We start from the raw sequence: 19,907 nt of genomic DNA, 5'->3' as shown, positions 1-19,907 counted from the left end.
GTCTAGGTACCCTTGCCCCTGGAGGGGGGAACTGCACCCAGACCCAGGTGGTGTTACCCTTTTCCCTGCAGTGGGGAGAAGCAGACCGCCCCGACTCCGCAGCAGCAGGGAGGCCCCACACTCCAGACCGCAGTCCAGCAGCTTTTCCTAAAGCTGAAGGTTCCTCTGACCCATGCTCACCCAGACTCTTTTGCCAAAAGGTGTAAAACCGAAACAACAACAACACGATTGAGTCTAGCAGCAGGACCAGATGCCAAAGGCCTGTGATATTTCCTCCACCTCTTTAAGCCTCTTAGTCCTGTAAGTCTGCAGGCTGCCTGCAGAGCTACCTTGTTGCTGATCAGTGATCATTTAATCCTTTAGTGGAAAGGGTTGGGTCTCACAGGTTTGTCTGCCTGCCAGCCACACATATAAACACTCAGATCTTCACAGGTATGGAGGAACTTCTGTTACCGAACGTTGAGGAGGAGGTGCGCTCTGACAGCAGCTCGTACGCGCCTGGAAATGCAGAGAAGACGATGGGGGACCAAATGAAGACTTTCCTCCTGAAGACAGTGAAGGGGGACCTGAGGACGGTGAAGAATTTCTTTAAGAGGAATGGGCTGCTCACGCTGTCAGTCATCTCTGTGATCACCGGCTGCACGCTAGGCTTTATGTTGAGAGGAAGTCAGATGTCTACACAGGTACTGTTCACCTTACAGCAAACAGCATGCCATTAAACTCTCAGCTTCACATTTACATCACGTCATTATGTCGACTGGACTTCTTTCCTTCAAATATCCTGTTAAGTCACCTTCAGTGGTGCTGCCAGGAGCTCACCTTTAAGCTCCTGTATTGATACTGTCCAACACTTTTCCTGTTAATTACTTCTCTCAGCTTTCTGCTCAGTAGCTGCCTTTAAACACTCTGTTAGGATGTAAAATTTCAGCTTCTATGTTTACATTTTCCTGTGAAGCTGATAGTAATATTTAAAATAACCTAAAGCTTTGTGTTGATATTTTTATTTCAAATGTCTTTACGTTGCTTCGTGCCTCGATTTATTGCGATATATCTTTTTAAATTTAAATTTCAGCTTCTGTGTTGATTACTTTTTTTTGGTTTGTTTGGTTGGTTTTGTTTTGTTTTCTGTTTATTTTATATATTTTTTGTGGAATTAAGTAAAAAGTATGCAAAACACACAGTAGCAGAGAGGGATGGAAGAGTTACCAAATTAACAACATATAATAACATAAAAAAGAAGATAAATCAAAAAACTGAAAAAAAAACTGCTGAACTTTTGATATTTTAATACAAAGGTTGGAGTCTTCTCCTCCACTTCTCCTAAACTCCAGTGGAGGAGTTCAAGTATCTCGGGGTCTTGTTCACGAGTGACGGGAGCTCGACAGACGGATTGGTGCTGCAGCTGCAGTGATGCGGACGCTGTACCGGTCCATCGTGATGAAGAGAGAGCTGAGTGTAAAAGCAAAGTCCTCAAATTACCCATCAATCCATGTCCCTACCTTCACCCGTGGTCATGAGCTGTGGGTAGTGACTGAAAGAATGAGATTGCGGATACAAACTACTTTATTTTGCTACAGAAATTAAGTCTTCCATTAAATGAAATCATGTCTGTTTAATAGACTCCAGTTTGCATGTAAATGAGAAAAGCTCTGCACGCAAAAGTTAGTTAAGGAGTCCCTCAGGGTTCTGTGCTGGAACCATTATTGTTTAAATGACACACATATTATACAGGCTTCCCTTACACAATATTATTAGAAAACATACATTTTCATTGCAATGCAGATGATACTTTATCTATGAAGATACAAATGAACTAGTTGAATTGCAGGAATGTCTTAAAAACACAAAGGCCTGTGTAGGGTAATTTCCAATAAACCAAGTTCAAAAAAGGGGAGTCTATGGCTGACGCGTGTTCCTGGTTTCCCAAAGAAATGCTTCCAGTTGCATTATGGTTTGAAGACTGTTTTATTTATTACAAACTGAGCATGTAACAATGAACTCCTTCCAAAAAAAAGGCATGAAAATTCCAAAAAATAGCAGTTATCCAATACTAGCTGTGTACACGGTCAGAAAACCGTGAGACTCCTAACCTCTCTGTCCATGCTCCTCCCCTTCCCTCTCACACAGGGTTTCATGCTACTACTGCACTTATGTAATGAATCTATGAATAATAAAACAAACATGAACTCAATCGTAAATAAAATACAAAGCAGACGTCTGGCGCCTACATTACCGGCCCCTAATTGTTCTAATAATGTATTGCCTTAGAACAATTACCACATTTTTTAACTTTACAAACTTAATATGAACCACGTTTAGACATATCCAATGTTTAAACACATGACAAAATATTATTTATAGACAAATGAATTGTCCAATACTTTGCCAATCAGCTTTGCAAAGTATATTAAGGCTGGTTTCTGTCCATTTCCAAAAGAACAGGTGAAAAAGAATAAGAAAGAAAAGAAGGAAAGAGAGAAAGAAGGAAAGAGCCAGAGGTTGCTAGCACATGGCTCATCGTAGGGGCTTAGTCTTTACCACTAGCCCATTCAGATTCCACAAGCAGACAAATCTTGGTGATGGGTCTGTCCAAAACATTAGTCTTTGTCTTTATCCGTACTCGGCGAACGAGACCCTTCTTGTCTGGAACTGTTTTGATGATCTTTCCCATAATCCATGAATTTCGTGGTGCACAGTCGTCCACAAGAAGAACAACATCTCCTTCTGCAAAGTTTCTTGATGCTGTGGCCCACCGCTGACGTTCCTGAAGTTGAGGTAGGTATTCTTTAGTCCATCTCTTCCAAAATAGATTGGACATATATTGCACCTGTTTCCATCTACGTCGTGAGTAGAGGTCATTCTGGTCAAACAATCCTGGAGGCAATGAAGATTTTGTTTTCAACAACAAAAGATGATTAGGTGTCAGAGCCTCCAAATCATTTGGGTCGCTTGATGCCCTGGTGATTGGTCGGCTGTTGATGATCGACTCTGCCTCGCATAAGACTGTATGAAGGCATTCTTCTTCCAGAACTTGTTCTCTCACAGTAGAATTCAGCACTTTTCGTATTGATCTTATCAACCTCTCCCATGCTCCGCCATGATGTGAAGCAGTGGGAGGGTTAAATGTCCACTTAATTCCATGCTGTTGAAATAGATGCTGAAACGGTGAAGTGTTCCAGTCAGCGATTGCTTCCTTCAGCTCACGATTGGCAGCAACAAAATTTGTCCCATTATCTGAGCGAATCGCCTTCACTTGTCCTCTCCGTGCTATGAAGCGCCGGATTGCATTTATGCATGAATCTGTGTCTAATGATGAGGCCAGCTCTATGTGTACTGCACGAACCGCTAAACAAGTGAATATAACACCGTATCTTTTTAAGATGGTTCTTCCACGTCTTACTTCGAATGGGCCAAAGTAGTCTACACCAACCCGGGTGAAGGGTGGATCATCTGGCAACACTCGCTCTTGTGGAAGATCAGCCATCAGTTGTTTCCCAACTCTCCCATGCAGGCGACGACATGTCACACACTTTGCGATGATCTTTCTAATGGCTGTGTTGGCACTTGGGATCCAAAACTTCTGTCGCAATTCAGAGAGCATGTGATTGCGCCCTCCATGCCCAGTTTCTTCATGTATCTGTTGGAGGACTAAGTCAGAAATGTGAAAGTCTCTAGACAGGATAATAGGCTGCTTAGCGATTTCCGGCATAGCTGCCCAGCTCAATCTTCCACCAACTCTCAACAGATCTTCCTGTAGTACAGGGTTCAGTTTGTATAAATGGCTGTTGCGCTTCACACTTTGTCCCTTGTGAAGAGCTGAAACCTCTTCCGAGAATTTCTCCTTTTGGCAAAATCTGATTATATCGAGCTCTGCTTGATTCAGGTCTTCCACTGAAATTTGTGTAGGCTTAAAGCTTGTCCTGAAACTGTCAATCTGACTTTGCCTCAGCTGTCGATCATTGTCAAAGCTATTCTCCACGCTGGTTACGCATAGCTCTTTACGTTTTTGACAGAGACTCCAAAGTAAGGCTTTAAGTTTCAGGAACCACGCCACCGCTCTTTTCAACTTTGTCCATGATGAGAAGTAATTTATCAGTCTCTTGAATGGGGCAACATTTTCTTCCACCTCTATTTTGTTTACTGTGGCCTTCTTGATCTCAGGATCACCAGAAGTGATTTCCGGACAATTCAATGGAGTGTTAGGCCAAAACTCTACTGGACTGCGAAGAAAATCTGGCCCAGACACCCACGTTCTGTTCTTCATAAATTCATCTACTCTTTGCCCTCTTGAGGCGCAGTCAGCAGGATTCTTGTCTGTGCTGATGTGTTTCCACTGTTCCACATCAGAGCCTTTCAGAATAGCTGCAACTCTGTTTGCCACAAACGTACGAAAACGCGTGGTCTCATTCCGGAGATACTGGAGCACCACCGTACTGTCTGTCCAAAAAACTGATTCTGCAAGGTTCAGTTGTAGCTCTCTTCTCAGGACACTATCCATCCTAATGGCTACTGTAGCAGCAGTCAATTCCAGACGGGGTATGGTAGGAGGCCTGAGAGGTGCCACTCTGGACTTGCCCATCATAAATGCACATTGTGTCTCATTGCTCGTGTTACGCATGAGTAGGTAGCTGACTGAGCCATATGCATCCTCACTTGCATCTGCAAAGTGATGTAGTTGTGCAAATACATCATTTCCAAAATCTTTGGGCTTGAAACATCTTGCAACTGAGAAGTGTTCCAAAGCAGGAAGGCTGGTTAACCAGTCAGTCCACCGCCTCTTTATGTGCTCAGGTAAGTCGTCATCCCACCCGATCTTCAATCTGCACAATTCCTGCAGGATAATCTTTGCTGGCAAGACTGCTGGCGCCAAAATGCCTAATGGGTCATACACTGATCCAATGACAGAAAGAAGTCCTCTTCTTGTGAATGGGCGATCTTTGATGTTGATCTTAAATCTGAATGTGTCTGACTCAACACACCAATTGAGACCAAGGGCCCTCTCAAGTGGAAGTTTGCCATGATCCAGGTCCAGGCTTTTCATTTCTGCTGCCAGTTCAGACTTTGGGATGGAGTCAAGCACCTTCCTTCGGTTGCTCACCCATTTGTTGAGACGGAAGCCTCCGTTGGCACAGATTTTCATTAGATCTTGACACATTGATATAGCTGCCTCCTCCGTAGCGACAGACTTGAGACAGTCATCAACGTAAAAGTTCTGCAATACTGTTTGAACAACTTCAGCTCTGAACTGCCTACTCTGGTCTTCAGCACACTTCCTCAAAGCGAAATTGGCACAACTGGGTGAGGATGTGGCCCCAAACAAATGCACAGTCATCTTGTGCTCAGTCAAAGCTTGATTGCAGTCGCCACCTGTCCACCAGAGGAACCTAAGTAAGTCAGAGTCACCGTCAGGCACCTTCACCTGGTGAAACATTGCTTCAACGTCTGCCATAATTGCAACAGGTTCCTGTCTAAATCGTATGACAACACCAATGAGACTGCTGGTCAAATCTGGACCCTGAAGAAGTTGATCATTCAGGGATGTGCCCTGATAGGATGCTGCACAGTCGAACACAACTCTTAATTTCTGCTTCACAGGGTGGTACACGGCGTGATGGGGTATATACCACACTTTTCCTTCTTTGTGCGCCAGTTCATCATTTGACAGTTGTACTGCATAGCCCTTTTTAAGAAGGTCTTCCATGAAGTCTGTGTACTCTTGTCGGAAGCAGTCATTCCTGAGAAATTTAAGCCTCAAGTTACGTGCTCGTTGTTCAGCGACTGAGCGATTATTTGGCATGTTGACCAATCTGTTCTTCAGAGGTAGACATATTGTATAGTGGCCATCCATCAGTTTTGCAGATTCCATGGCCATGTCCATAAACTGATGGTCCTCTCTTGACATTTCCACTTCATCATGTTTTCTTCCCTCTGGAAAATCCACCATGAACTGTTGAAGCCACAGGTTCTCTAAACGGCTCACTGATATGCGGTTTGCATTAGCCTTGGCTGGGTTTCTCTTGTCCGCATGACAGCCAGTTTCTCTCAAAGGTCCATTCACAGTCCAACCTAGCTTGGTTCTTACAGCATACGGTCCATTACCTACACTGCTTACAACCTCCCATGGCTCCATTGCTTTAGGTACATTTGCTCCTATAAGCAATCCAATGTCAGTCTCAATTCGAGGCAGTTTTACTTCTTTAAGGTAAGGCCACTTTTCGAGATCTTTCTGTAGGGGTATGTTTTCTTTTCCTACAGGTATTGTCCTTTGTGTGAAGACATCTGGCAGATCAATAAAGTCGTCACCAGATAAACTACTGACCTCCAAGCCTGACACTACATGAGTACAGACAGGTTTCTCTTCATTCATAGTTTTCAGTAGTATGTCAGTTTTCCTTCCAGTGATCTTCAATTTGTCCATTAATGTCTCTGTACAGAATGTGGCAGAGCTTCCTGGGTCCAAGAAGGCGTAAGTCTGCACTACTACACTTCCCTTTTTGGCCTTGACCTGTACAGGAACTATTGCAAGTGTGCAGTCATCTTCCCCGGCCCCAGTTGGCCCACAATCCTCAGACTCTGCACAGACAAAGGCACTTAAGATTGTTTGACTTTCACTGTTCTTAGTTTTCTTCTCTGTGTCAGCGTCTGTGTCCCTTTTCTTGATATGCAACAATGTATGATGAGCAAGAGAACATACCTCACAGCTCACCTTTCTCTTACAAAGTTTGCTCATGTGACCTTGCTTCAAACAGCTAAAACACAGTCCTTTGCCTTTCAAAAATTCCAACTTTTCGTTGTGTGGCTTGCCCTTAAACTTACCACACAGGTCTATGATGTGCCCACCGTTACAGAACAGACATGCCTGTGGAGTGGGTTTCACATAATTTGTGTTTTCCATTGTCTTTGTGTCTTTCTCCTGAATGTCCAATGGTATGGCACTGGTGGTGAATGACTTCTTCATTACAACCCTTTTCTGATCCTTGTTACTGTTTTGTTTAATGGTGAATGGTTTAGCAGTGGTGCTATCCTTTATGTCACCAAAAACAGGGTGAAGTGCAATTTTGGCTTGTTTATTAATAAACTCCACCAAATCATTGAACTTGACTCGTCTGTCGCCTCGCTCTTGCATACCACACACAACAGATCTCCACCTTTCACGTAACTTGTATGGAAGTTTTGCTACAATGGCTTTCAGGCTTGCGACGTTATCAAGTTCCTCCATGTAACTCACTTCAGCCATGGTGTTACAGCAAGCTGTCAGAAAGAGTGAAAACGCATTTAAAGCTTCTGCATCTTCTGGCTTGATAGGTGCCCAGTTTGAGACCTTGTTCATGTAGGCTACAGCAACTTTGTAGTCATTTCCGAAATGCTCTTTGAGGAGCTGTTTAGCCTTGTGATAGCCTACATCTGGCTTCATATGAAGGCAGCTCTTTATTAGCTCTTTCGGCTGTCCATTAGTGAACTGCTCTAAGAAGTAGAGGCGATCCTTAGGACTTTCAGTGCGAGACTCTACTCCGTGCTCAAAGGCGCTTACAAATGTATTGTAATCTAGAGGATCACCACTGAAGGTAGGGATGTCTAAAGGTGGCAATGTCATCATTTTTTGTTGTTTCACCATCAGCTCTGTTATATTATTCTGACGTGTCATAACAGTACAGAGTGTTTCAACTGCTTGCTCATCTGCTGCAAAATCCACTCTAGACTGCTGCGTACCAATAGGGTGATTTTGTAAAGGCATGAATTCCCCATATCCATTTTCTGTGTTGGTGACTGGAGTTTGACTTACAGGTAATGGTATGAATCCAGAATCAATAGTCGTTGGGTATGCAGGACTCACATGTGACGAGCGCTCATTTTCAAAATTCTCTAATACCTTTATTTTAGCATCAGAGGCGGCAATAGCAGTTTGCAGATCTAGCTGCTCTCTTTTTGCTTTCAACTCAGTTTCCTGTCGTTCAAGCTCTTGTTTTTGTTTGAGAGCAGTTGCTTGTGCAAGCAATGTGGCTCTCTCCATTTCAGCTTTGAGGCGTACTGAGGAAGCAGTGGACACTTGGCTCCCAACGGCTGACCTGCGCCTCCTGCTTTTACTGCTTAATGCAGCGGACATCACAGAAACACTGTCGGAAGGCTGGATGTCTGCATCACACTGTCTAGCTTGTTCTGTGCGCTCCTCAGCTGCTTTAACCCACGTTTCCACATGTTGCATAAATCCACGAATACGACTAGCATTAGGTTCATACCAAGAACTTTGGTCCTTTTCAAATTCTTCCTCATGCATTAATACTCTCAAACTATCATTTATCTTACACAGTTCTCCAAATGAATCTTGGTAGTCTAAACGCAATTTCTGCTTAACAGCATTCACGTTAGCATCATCTTCCATTAGCCGTTCGAGCTGATTAGCTTGGCTAGTTAGGTGGCCTAGCTTAGCCTTTCTAGACTGGGTCAACCTGTGCAGCTTTTCCTCGACAGCCTTTTCTGTCATTTTTGGTTCTCTTTTTCCACACACTAGTTCTTCATCACTCTCATGCATTATGACAAATTTCCACAGTAGCAAAGCTTGTTTTCACTGCTTACCGTGATTCTTCCTCCAAGTAGGCTATTGCCTTCAATCCACAGTGCACGGCGTTGCTAAACATGATCCTTTTCAGTATTCCTTTTCCCAAAAAAGGAGCAAGAAGGTTTTCTGACTAAATGTAGGGTAATTTCCAATAAACCAAGTTCAAAAAAGGGGAGTCTATGGCTGACGCGTGTTCCTGGTTTCCCAAAGAAATGCTTCCAGTTGCATTATGGTTTGAAGACTGTTTTATTTATTACAAACTGAGCATGTAACAATGAACTCCTTCCAAAAAAAAGGCATGAAAATTCCAAAAAATAGCAGTTATCCAATACTAGCTGTGTACACGGTCAGAAAACCGTGAGACTCCTAACCTCTCTGTCCATGCTCCTCCCCTTCCCTCTCACACAGGGTTTCATGCTACTACTGCACTTATGTAATGAATCTATGAATAATAAAACAAACATGAACTCAATCGTAAATAAAATACAAAGCAGACGTCTGGCGCCTACAGCCTGGATTACCTCTAATTTGCTGAATTCAGGTAAAACTGGAGTTATTATATTTATAAGGCCCCAGTAACACTTTGAAGAATCTTGGAGTTGCTTATGCCCAGGACATGTCCTTTAACACACATATTAAAGTAGCATGTAGGGCTCTCTGCTATTATATCTTCTATTATTTGTGATGTTTAGTTAGTGCATCACTCAAAGACAAACATGTTGTCTTTGAGTGATGCTGAAAACTCGCTAGTTATGCGTTTTTTATTTCTAGACTGTACTATTGTAATTCATTATTATTAAAAGCTCCTTTCAGTTGATCTAGAATACTGCTGTGAGTACTGACAGGGACTTCTCCCGTACTGGTTTCTCTTCCTTTGATCCCTATTTAAGCCAAAATTGAATTTAAAATCAGAGTGTAAAGACTACGTTGGTAACTGACTGCTGGTGTAAACTGGCACTATAACAGTGAAATGAACTGAATCAGTTTCCTTGAATTCAGTTCAGTTTTAATTAAATAGTGCCAAAAACAGTCACCTCACGACCCTTTCGCACACCTTCAATGAGATCCAGAGTTCCTTTACGAAGACTGGTGAACTTTACAGAAGACATCATTGTTGTAGGCTTCTGTGGTGGTGATCGTTCTTTTGCAACAGCAAATGGGAGACCCACTATTAGAGAGGGAAAGATGGATGTAGGAAAATAAATCCTGATTTTAAAAACATTTCAGCATTTACATTTCAACAAGATAACTCTTTATTTACAGCCTAAGTCTCTGAAGGGGCATGAAAAGTGATAATGTGCAGCAACTATACTTCTCCAGCACTGCCAAGTTTGCTATGTTCTACAAGAAGAACCAGATTTTTTTTTTAAAAGTGTGACAAACCTGAAGAATAATTCACAGGGAATTTGACACAGTCATTACTGTAAACAAGAAAGAAAAAGACAGGCTTCAGGAAAACTGAAAGTCCAGGCCAGGCTAGATCCAGAATGAAACCCACCACAAGTCCAGGCCTGAACCCAACAGAGCATCTCTGGGGAGAAATAAAGGACAGTGAAAATTGTTTTTATATGTGATTGATTAGCAACATAGTAATATAGGTTGTGCTTCTTAGTTTCTAGTTCATATCAAATTTTTCTTGCTTACTGGATTATATATCTCTCATTAAGGAGAGTGAAGGACACAGCTGAAGGTAAGAAAGAGAGAAAAGTTGTCAGTTCCAGCGTTTGGATAGTTTAGTCCAGTTAGGTTTAGGTTTCTTTAATCACTGTTTTATTGAAACTAAACGTAGTAAAAATGTGACACTTGAATTTATGGTTTACATTTCACTCACATTTTCTTGTACAATCCCAGTGTTGGGGCACTCTAAGAAAAAAAGTAATGTATTTTAAATTATTCCTTCTTTTTTAAAAGATCTGTATTATATATTATTACTGAATTACTCTCAAGAATTACTCATAACAACATCCCAACAACATTATTACATGCTCAAAGGGACTTCAAAGAAGTCACTGCAGCGATTCTACTGTAGCAACATGAAGAGGCAGAAAGGCTCGTCCTTGCTTCTGTTGCCTTCAGTTTGGGCTCTGTCTGCTGGCCTGGGGTCGACACACACTCAGCACTTTAGTTTTGTGTAAATATGCTGTCTGTGCAGCTTGCAAGGAGCCCGTGTGTGTTAGTAGTATAAACGCAGTTGCTTCTGTCCTGGACGCAGCTTGCTCTTCACCATCGCGCCCTTGGCCTTTTGTGCATTGAAAGTAAAAGTAGTGTCCATGGCTTCATTTCAAAAGTTTTTTTTTCTTTGCACAGAAACTGAAGTCAGCTGGTAGCTGACAAAGGCATGATTGATGTTTCTTTCTGATCAGATCTTTCTGATCTCCTGATCAGAACCTGTGTAACACAACAACAACATACTTGTAACTATAATGTGATTATTAAATTTAATACAGTAATGTGTTACATTACTGCATTACTGCATTTCCCAAATTACTCAGCCGTGACATCACTCTGGGGTGTTGCCTAGCTTCATGATTGCACAGTATCTCTGCAGATGCTTGCAAAACCCCAAATTTCTCTAACAGAAGAATGAAGTTTTTCTGTCCTTTTATGCTTTCTATATGCAGCATGCAGATAACTTAGGAAGCTTTATAACACAAGTGTCAATATAACTGTAACTGTAACGTAATTATGGATAACAGTAACAAGTTACTTTGTAACATGTTAACCCAGCACAGGTAATGGTTCCGGTCAGCTCTGTGAAGAACTATATGAACGTTTAAAAAATAAAATTAAACAAATGTCATTTCATAACAAGATTCGTTTTTACATTGTCCAATGAGTTCTTACTGTTAAACGATGAATATGCACACCAAAGAGAGATAAAAGGGAAAACTAAAGTTTGTATCAGAAGCTAATTATCCAGATATGTGTTTACACTTAAACAGCAAATCTACTGCTGCAGAGCAAAGATGATCAAACTGTTTTGATGTCTTGGGCAAGACACTTCACCCTACCGCCTACTGGTGTTGGCCACTGCCCCAGTCTGCCCCAGGGCAGTGGTGGCTACAACTGTAGCTGCCTCCACCAGCGTGTGAATGTGAGAGTGAATGAATAGTGGCATTGTAAAGCGCTCTGAGGGTCTAGAAAAGCACTACATAAATGCAATCCATTATACTGAGGACATATATCAAATAGAATATTTCATTTTGTCTTTGCAGGAGTTTGAGCATGTCTGGTTGCAAAGCTTAATGTACTTAGCATAATAAATAGCTGTTTTTACATTTCAACCTGATACTCATAGGATTACAGATAAATCGAGCACCGTGCAGTTTCAGAGATGCAGATATGCAGGATATGCAGGATGTGCAGGATATGCAGTGCCACTTAATTTCAGCACAACTGGTCTGTTAAGTTTCCATGTTGAGGGGAACTTTTCCAAGAAATGTAGAGGTCTCTGGCCTTTTAATTCTCTGGAGGACACACTGTAGTTGAAGAAAAACAGTGTCACAGAGCTTTAAGAGCAGCCAGTCCAAATCCACCAACGTTAATCCGTCCATGTAAGGAGTGCCTCTCATGCTCTCAGAGGGCTCCTTCTCTCTGAGCTTTTAAAAGAAACAGTTAAAACAAAGCTGTTTGTGCAGCCTCTGAGCATCTTACTGTAAATATAACCAAAACAACTCTATGATAGTATAAACATAATAATAATGGCTCACTTTGATCACCGTTGGTTATTTTCATATTCAGAATACAACATGAGTTTTTTTCATTCATCTTTTTTTCATCAGTTTTTACATTTCAACACGAAATCATAGGATAAGTTCTTAAGCGATTGTTTAACAGTTACTAATTATACTCTTCTAATATAATGTTAATAAATAAAACCAACTCGGTTAAAAATGTTCATCTAGAAAGATTAAAGTTACAGATGAGAAATAAAACTGTTTACATTAATTGTTGCAAGCATGATCAGAATGACACCTCTGTGTCTTGTTTCACAAATCAAACAAAGATTTTAAAGTTAACTGAGATTAACTTAATCTGAAAATGTTGATGTGATTTTCCATCACTGTCAATCTGTGTGTCTGCAGATTCAGAAAACCCAACGAAACTACTCGGTTATGTGAACTAAAACTGTGACCTATGAGCACATGCACTTCAGAGTCTGTGTTTGTTAAAAATAGTTCCGTTTGTGTGTGAACGGTCTTTCTGAGAAGAATTGATCCCTCTCAGCTAGACTTAAGTGCCCTGCAGACTGTTCACAAAGCTCAGGGATCTGGGACTTAACAGCCGTCTGTGTGCATGGGTGTTGGACTTCCTCACTGGCAGAACTCAGGTGGTGAGGGTGGGTAGATGCGTCTCTAACAGCATCACTATCAACACAGGAGCACCTCAGGGATGTGTCCTCTCGCCACTGCTCTACTCCCTCTACACTTCAGACTGTGTGGCCACCCATGGCTCCAACACCATTGTGAAGTTTGCTGACGACACAGTGGTGTTGGGTGCCATCTCCAACAATGATGAGGCGGCCTACATGGATGAAGTGAGGAATCTGGGATCATGGTGCCAGGACAACCACCTCCAGCTGAACGTCAGCAAGACCAAGGAGCTGGTGGTGGACTTCAGAAGGGGTCAGCACAGAGACTACAAGCCCATTATCATCAATGGAGCTCCAGTGGAGAGGGTGCAGTCCTTCAAGTATCTTGGTGTCCACATCTCCTCAGACCTGACATGGGCTGCCCACATTCAGGTCCAGACCAAAAAGGCTAGGCAGCGCCTGTATCACCTACGACAACTGAGGAAGTTCAGGGTCTCTCCAAAGATCCTCAGGATTTTCTATACAGGCGCTGTGGAGAGCATCCTCACACAGAACATGACATCGTGGTTCGGGAACAGCTGTGTGAAGGACCAAAAAGCTCTCCAGAGAGTGATCCGTACAGCAGAACGCTGCTGCAGGATTGCTCTCCCCCCGCTTCAGGACACCTACACCAGGAGATGCCGGACTAGAGCAGAGCAGATACTGAAGGACCCGTCCCATCCTGGCAACAAACTGTTCCAACTTCTGCAATCTGGTAGAAGGTTCCGCATCTTCCGGGCAAGGACAGAGAGACTCAAGAGGAGCTTCTATCCCCAAGCCATCCGTGCCCTAAACACACACACCCGCCCTCTCACATCATCTATAATTGACTGAGACAGGACTCTCTTCCAGACACTCTAAACCCAGGCACAATGTACATTTCAAATTCCTTTAAATTCCACAAACATAAATGACAAATAAAATAATGTCAATCCTGCAAACTTATGAGAGAATACTGAAGGTACAAGGTACCAGACTCTGCAATACAACTACCGGGGTTCTCTGTGCACCGCGCGGACAGGTCACAGGATCTTACTGGGAAAAGCAGAGGCGGTGGTGTGTGTTTCATGATCAACAACAGCTGGTGTGATTATGCGAACGTGCACCCGGTCAAATCCTTCTGCTCACCGGACCTGGAGTACCTGATGATTAAGTGCCGGCCATTCTGGCTACCGAGGGAATTTACAGCAGTGATTATTACGGCTGTTTACATTCCCCCACAAGCCGACACTGACCGTGCACTCAGGGAACTGTACAGCGCGATCAGCAGTGAGGAAACCGCACACCCAGAGGCAGCGTTTATCACAGCCGGAGACTTTAATAAGGGAAACCTAAAGAAAGTCTCACCCAAACTCCACCAACACATCCATTTTAACACTCGTGGAGAACGGCTTCTGGACCACTGCTACACCTCTTTCCGGGATGCGTACAAAGCCCTCCCCCGCGCCCCATTCGGCCAATCAGATCACTGCTCCATCCTGCTCCTGCCCGCCTACAGGCAGAAGCTGAAACAGGAAGCTCCAACCCGGAGGACGGTGCACTGTTGGACGGACCAATCGGAGTCTGCGCTGAGGGACTGTTTTGATCACGCGGACTGGGAAATGTTTCACGTGGCTGCTAGGGACATTGATGAATACACAGACTCAGTCTGTGGATTTATCAGGAAATGCGTGGAAGATGTCGTCCCATCCAGAACAGTCAAATCCTTCCCAAATCAAAAACCCTGGATTAACGGAGATGTTCGCGTGGCACTGGCGGCACGGAACACCGCCTTTGCCTCCGCGAACACATCGGACTACAAACACGCACATTACCAACTCCGGAAGACGATCAAAGCAGCCAAACGTGAGTACAGGGACAGGGTGGAACAACAGTTTGACAACCCTCGGAGTATGTGGCAGGGACTAAACACGATCACAGACTTTAGAGGGAAAACCAGCACACCGCAGACCACGGCCTCTCTGTGTGAGGATCTAAACATATTCTACGCTAGATTCGACACAGCGAACACCATGAGACTGGACAGTGTGCGCACCGCGGATGACGTCAGTGCGCACACTGTGTCTGAGGCGGATGTGCGGAAGTGCTTCAGGAAGGTGAACGCGCGCAAAGCTACTGGTCCGGACGGGATTCCCGGCCGCGTCCTCAGGTCATGCGCGGCTCAGCTGGCTGGAGTGTTCACGCACATCTTCAACCTTTCCCTCTCTCTGTCTGTAGTCCCAGCCTGCTTCAAAATGGCCACCATCGTCCCTGTACCCAAATCCTCCACCATCTCCTCATTGAACGACTGGCGACCTGTAGCCCTGACCCCCATCGTAAGCAAATGCTTCGAGAAGCTGGTCAGGGACTTCATCCGCTCTGCACTACCCGACTCACTGGACCCTCTACAGTTCGCATACCGCCACAACAGGTCCACTGATGATGCCATAGCCCTGACACTACACACTGCCCTGTCACACCTGGAGAAGAGAGACACGTATGTGAGAATGCTGTTTGTAGATTACAGCTCAGCATTCAATACCATCGTTCCCTCGAAGCTGGACAGGAAACTGCAGGATCTAGGACTGAGCAGCTCCCTCTGCAGCTGGATCCTTAGCTTCCTGTCTGACAGACGCCAAGTGGTCAGACTGGGCAGCATCACCTCATCCCCCATCACACTGAACACTGGTGCTCCACAGGGGTGTGTACTGAGCCCTCTCCTGTACTCACTCTACACCTACGACTGCACAGCCACTAACAGCTCCAACATCATTGTGAAGTTTGCGGACGACACTACAGTGGTGGGTCTTATCACCAACGGTGATGAGACGGCTTACAGGGAGGAGGTCAGCGCCCTGACCCACTGGTGTCAAGACAACCATCTCACCCTCAACGTCGCAAAGACAAAGGAGGTGATAGTGGACTTCCGGAGGTGCAGAGAAGTACACACCCCCATCACCATCAACGGCGCTGCTGTGGAGAGAGTGAGCAGCTTCCGGTTCCTTGGAGTACATCTGGCTGAGGATCTTACGTGGTCAGTACACACAAACAAAACAGTGAAGAAGGCGCAGCAGCGCCTCTTCTTTCTCAGGAGACTGAAAAGATTCGGCATGAGCCCCCGCATCCTCAGGACCTTCTATCACTGTGCCATTGAGAGCATCCTCACTGGATGCATCACCACCTGGTATGGCAACAGCACCGCCTACAACTGCAAAGCTCTCCAGCGAGTAGTGCGGTGCTCTGAACGGATAATTGGAGGTGAGCTTCCCTCCCTCCAAGACATCTACAGGAAGCGGTGCCTGAGGAAAGCGGGGAGGATCATCAAGGACTCCAGTCACCCCAGCCATAAACTGTTCAGACTGCTTCCATCAGGAAGGAGGTTCTGCAGCATCCGGTCCCGTACCAGCAGACTGAGAGACAGCTTCTTCCATCAGGCCATCAGACTGCTGAACACGTCATAGACACCTCAGCTTCACTACTGGAACTTCAACATTATGCACTCCATACTGTACAGTAATGCCGCTGTTTTGCACATATTCAACTCTGTATATTTTTATATTTTATTTTATTATTTTTTTACTATTTAATTTGTAAAAATGTGTATATACACACACACACACACACACACACACACACACACACGTAGGAAAATAGTTAGTATACACATCCAGAAATGCATATACTATTATATATAGTACATATATTTATTAGTTTCAGGTTGGCCATTCTTGTATTTTGCTCGTTTGTGTTGTTGTGTTTGCACATCTCTGTTGCTTGTGGGGCTCGCACACAAGAATTTCACTCGCATGTGCTGTGCCAGTGTGCCTGCACATGTGATGTGACAATAAAAGTGATTTGATTTGATTTGATTTGAAGTGAAAGACTTCTTCTTCATTTTAAGTTAAATGCACTTTATATAAATTTAGTTTTAACAGCAGTTTTATAAAAAATAAATAAATAAACAACAGGAAAAAAACATTTTGAATGAGCTGCATTTTTAGAAAGCTGAGAGTAATCACAGTATTTGCATTATGTGTTATGACACAGAGATTTATTCTTGCATCCTTGTGGAATGAATGTTTTTTGGTTTTATTTACTTTTACATCTACCATTTAGCTTGGTCCTAAACTGAACAAAAAACGTGAAAGAAGAGAACGACAGGAATGATGCAACAAAAGCACGACTGGTCTGTGTCATATCAGCAAACACATCCAAACATCCTAACTAACAGTGACTATTTTTAGCTAGATAGAGATAATACACAAAGTGGCCAATCCATCATTCTGAAAGATAAATACACTAAATAGTCATGAATAAGTAATTAAGTAACCAAGTATCAATAAAAGGCAGCAGTGTGATCATAAATATTGAGGCCGATGAATTCCTTGCTGGAAGCTCCGTTTATGTGGTGCAAACTTTCACAAATCCTGACCGAATGATAAACTTCTGTCCTTTGTGTTAAATGATAGAACATGAGGCATGATGCCATATTTTAATGGCTGTAAAAAGAAAGATTATTTTATTTTAATGCATATTATTGTTGTTGTTGTTGTTGTTGTCTAAGGAAATTGCAAAGAAAAGCGTCTGCACTTCTTTAAGTTACTTGAAGATGTTTCACCTCTCATCCGAGAAGCTTCTTCAGTTCTAAGGTCAAATGGTGGAGAGTCCCAGATTTAAACCCAAGCACGACATCCCGGTGCATTTCAGACCCAGCAACACGCTCAGACAGAAACTGGTTCACCCGAAAGACAAAACGCCAAAACGCAAACTTAACAATGTGGTGTTTGCTGTACAGTGCAGCGAGGAATGCCGAGACCTCTACATCGGAGAGACCAAACAGCCACTTCACAACCGCATGGCACAACATAGAAGAGCCACCTCCACAGGACAAGACTCAGCAGTCCATCTGCATCTAAAGGTCAAAGGTCACTCTTTCGAGGATGCCAATGTTCACATTTTGGACAGAGAGGACAGATGGTTTGAAAGAGGAGTGAAAGAAGCCATCTATGTCCACTGTGAGCGACCATCTTTGAACAGAGGCGGGGTTTACGACACCAACTCTCTGCCATCTATAATCCAGTTTTGAGATCCTTCCCAGACGCCTTAACGCCCACTCACATCCTGGGCCATCTGACCTCAGGAATTCGCATGATAAGGTGGGGCCAGGTTTCACAATGAACACACCCGAAACTCTGGCTGATTGTGACCCACACCCAGTTTCACACCTTGGCTCAGGCGATTAGAGGATCATCAGGGGGTCCTTTGTCCCTCTTTGGGGGGAAACTCCCACTATGTTTATATCTGGGACTCTCCACCATTTGACCTCAGAACTGAAGAAGCTTCTCAGATGAAGGTGAAACGTCTTCAAGCAACTTAAAGAAGTCCAGACGCTTTTCTTTGCAAGCTCCTTAGACTACGATGACCTGGATGACTGAGAACCTTCACAGACATGTTGTTGTTGTTGTTGTTACTATTTGGTGTTTAAATTTAATTTGTCTATAACAGATGAGACCGAATTGAGGACCTGATGTGTTTGATTTCTGATAAAGACTCAGTCTCAAATTTTCATCAGAACCTGTTCATAAGAGCTTACAGTCAAGTCATCTTTATTTAAATAGCACATTTAAAGGACATCTGTCTGCCAAAATGCTCAACAGAGGGATAATATAATCAAATAAAAAGAATTAAAATCAATAAGATGAAAACATATAACATAACAGTATATAGCTCACTGGCCACTTAATTAGTTACACCTTGATAGGTGTCCTGTTAGGACCACTTTTTTTGCTTTCAGTGCTTCATTAATTCTTTGTGGCATAGATTCAACAAGGTGCTGGAAGGTCCTCACTTCCTCAGAGATTTTGGTCCAGAGAGACATTATTAGACATTATAGCATCACAAAGTTGCTCCAGATTTGTCAGCTCTACATCCATGATTGAAATCTCATGTACCACCACGTCCCGATGGTGCTCCACTGGACTGAGATCTGGTGACTGTGGAGGTCAGTCAGGCTGTGGCATGTCAGGCATGTCAATGATCCTCAGTTGGTACTAAAGCACCAAAAGTCTGACAAGAATCTGCTCACTATGACACCTCCACATCCGGTATAAGCTGTTTGTAGGCAGGTTAGAACCATGCTTTCAAGCTGTTAACACCAAACTCTAATTCTACCTTCCAAATGTTGCACCGGAAATGAAGACTCATCAGACCAGGCAACATGTTTTCCAATTTTCTTTAGTGCCGTTTAGGTGAGCCTGTGTGGTTTTCAGTGTCCACTTTGCATTCTTACCTGCTGCTGTAGCTCATCTGCTTTAAGGCTTGATTCACATACTTTGGTTGTAATTAGTGGTTATTATATCTTATCATCTTCTGACCTCTGGCAGCAACGAGGCATTTTCAAACAGACAACTGCTTCTCACTGAATATTTTCTCTGTGTATCAGACAGAGTGAATGTAAGATAAATGCTTGGATTGAGAATTTGGAAACTGAAATCTCCGTGGAGGATTGGAAACCAGGTTGTGCTGTAATTCTGTGAAAACACATTTCAGACTTGCATGCTAACATTATTTAATGGAAATATATGGAACTCCTGTCAGATTCAATTATCTAAAAACGTCATATCTTTTTAAACATGGACCCAGAGTTTCTGTGTGGACAAATGGCATGTTGTAATTATCCATTATGTGCACTGAGTTTATGAAGTTTTCAGTGATTCAGCACGATGTGCGTCATGTTCAGCGCGTTGCCCTCTGTGGGTCTATGACCAATCTGTGTCTCTCCATAAAATCTGTCCAAAGGTTTGTTCCAACTAAAAGTTTAAGGCCATGAAACAAAACTTTAAGCTTTGTTAATCGATTTCTTTTACATTAATCTCTTGGTTAAAACTTTCAGAGAAATTCATGTGATTCAACTTATCAAATGTAAATGAATAAAATCTGTTTAAACTGTTACAAAGAGCTGGATTTAAGACCTTAAATGAACATTTTAAGTCTAACAGATTACAAATGAAAACCTTTGTT

General features: G+C 43.1%; 1 protein-coding gene across 1 annotated transcript in view; it reads left to right on the top strand.

The window, feature by feature from the left end:
- The first annotated feature begins 434 nt into the window (after positions 1–434).
- Positions 435–19,907, top strand: part of slc1a8a (solute carrier family 1 member 8a) — a 32,079-nt gene continuing 12,606 nt past the window's right edge. The window contains exon 1 of the mRNA XM_085373372.1: positions 435–683. Coding sequence (XP_085229498.1) covers positions 435–683 — 249 coding nt within the window. The remainder of the gene's footprint in view (positions 684–19,907) is intronic.

Source organism: Diplotaxodon limnothrissa, linkage group LG15, assembly GCF_057381915.1.
Source record: "Diplotaxodon limnothrissa isolate DT_005_m linkage group LG15, D_limnothrissa_male_GT1.1, whole genome shotgun sequence".
Lineage (NCBI taxonomy): Eukaryota > Metazoa > Chordata > Actinopteri > Cichliformes > Cichlidae > Diplotaxodon > Diplotaxodon limnothrissa.
This window is presented reverse-complemented; position numbering and strand designations above follow the sequence as displayed.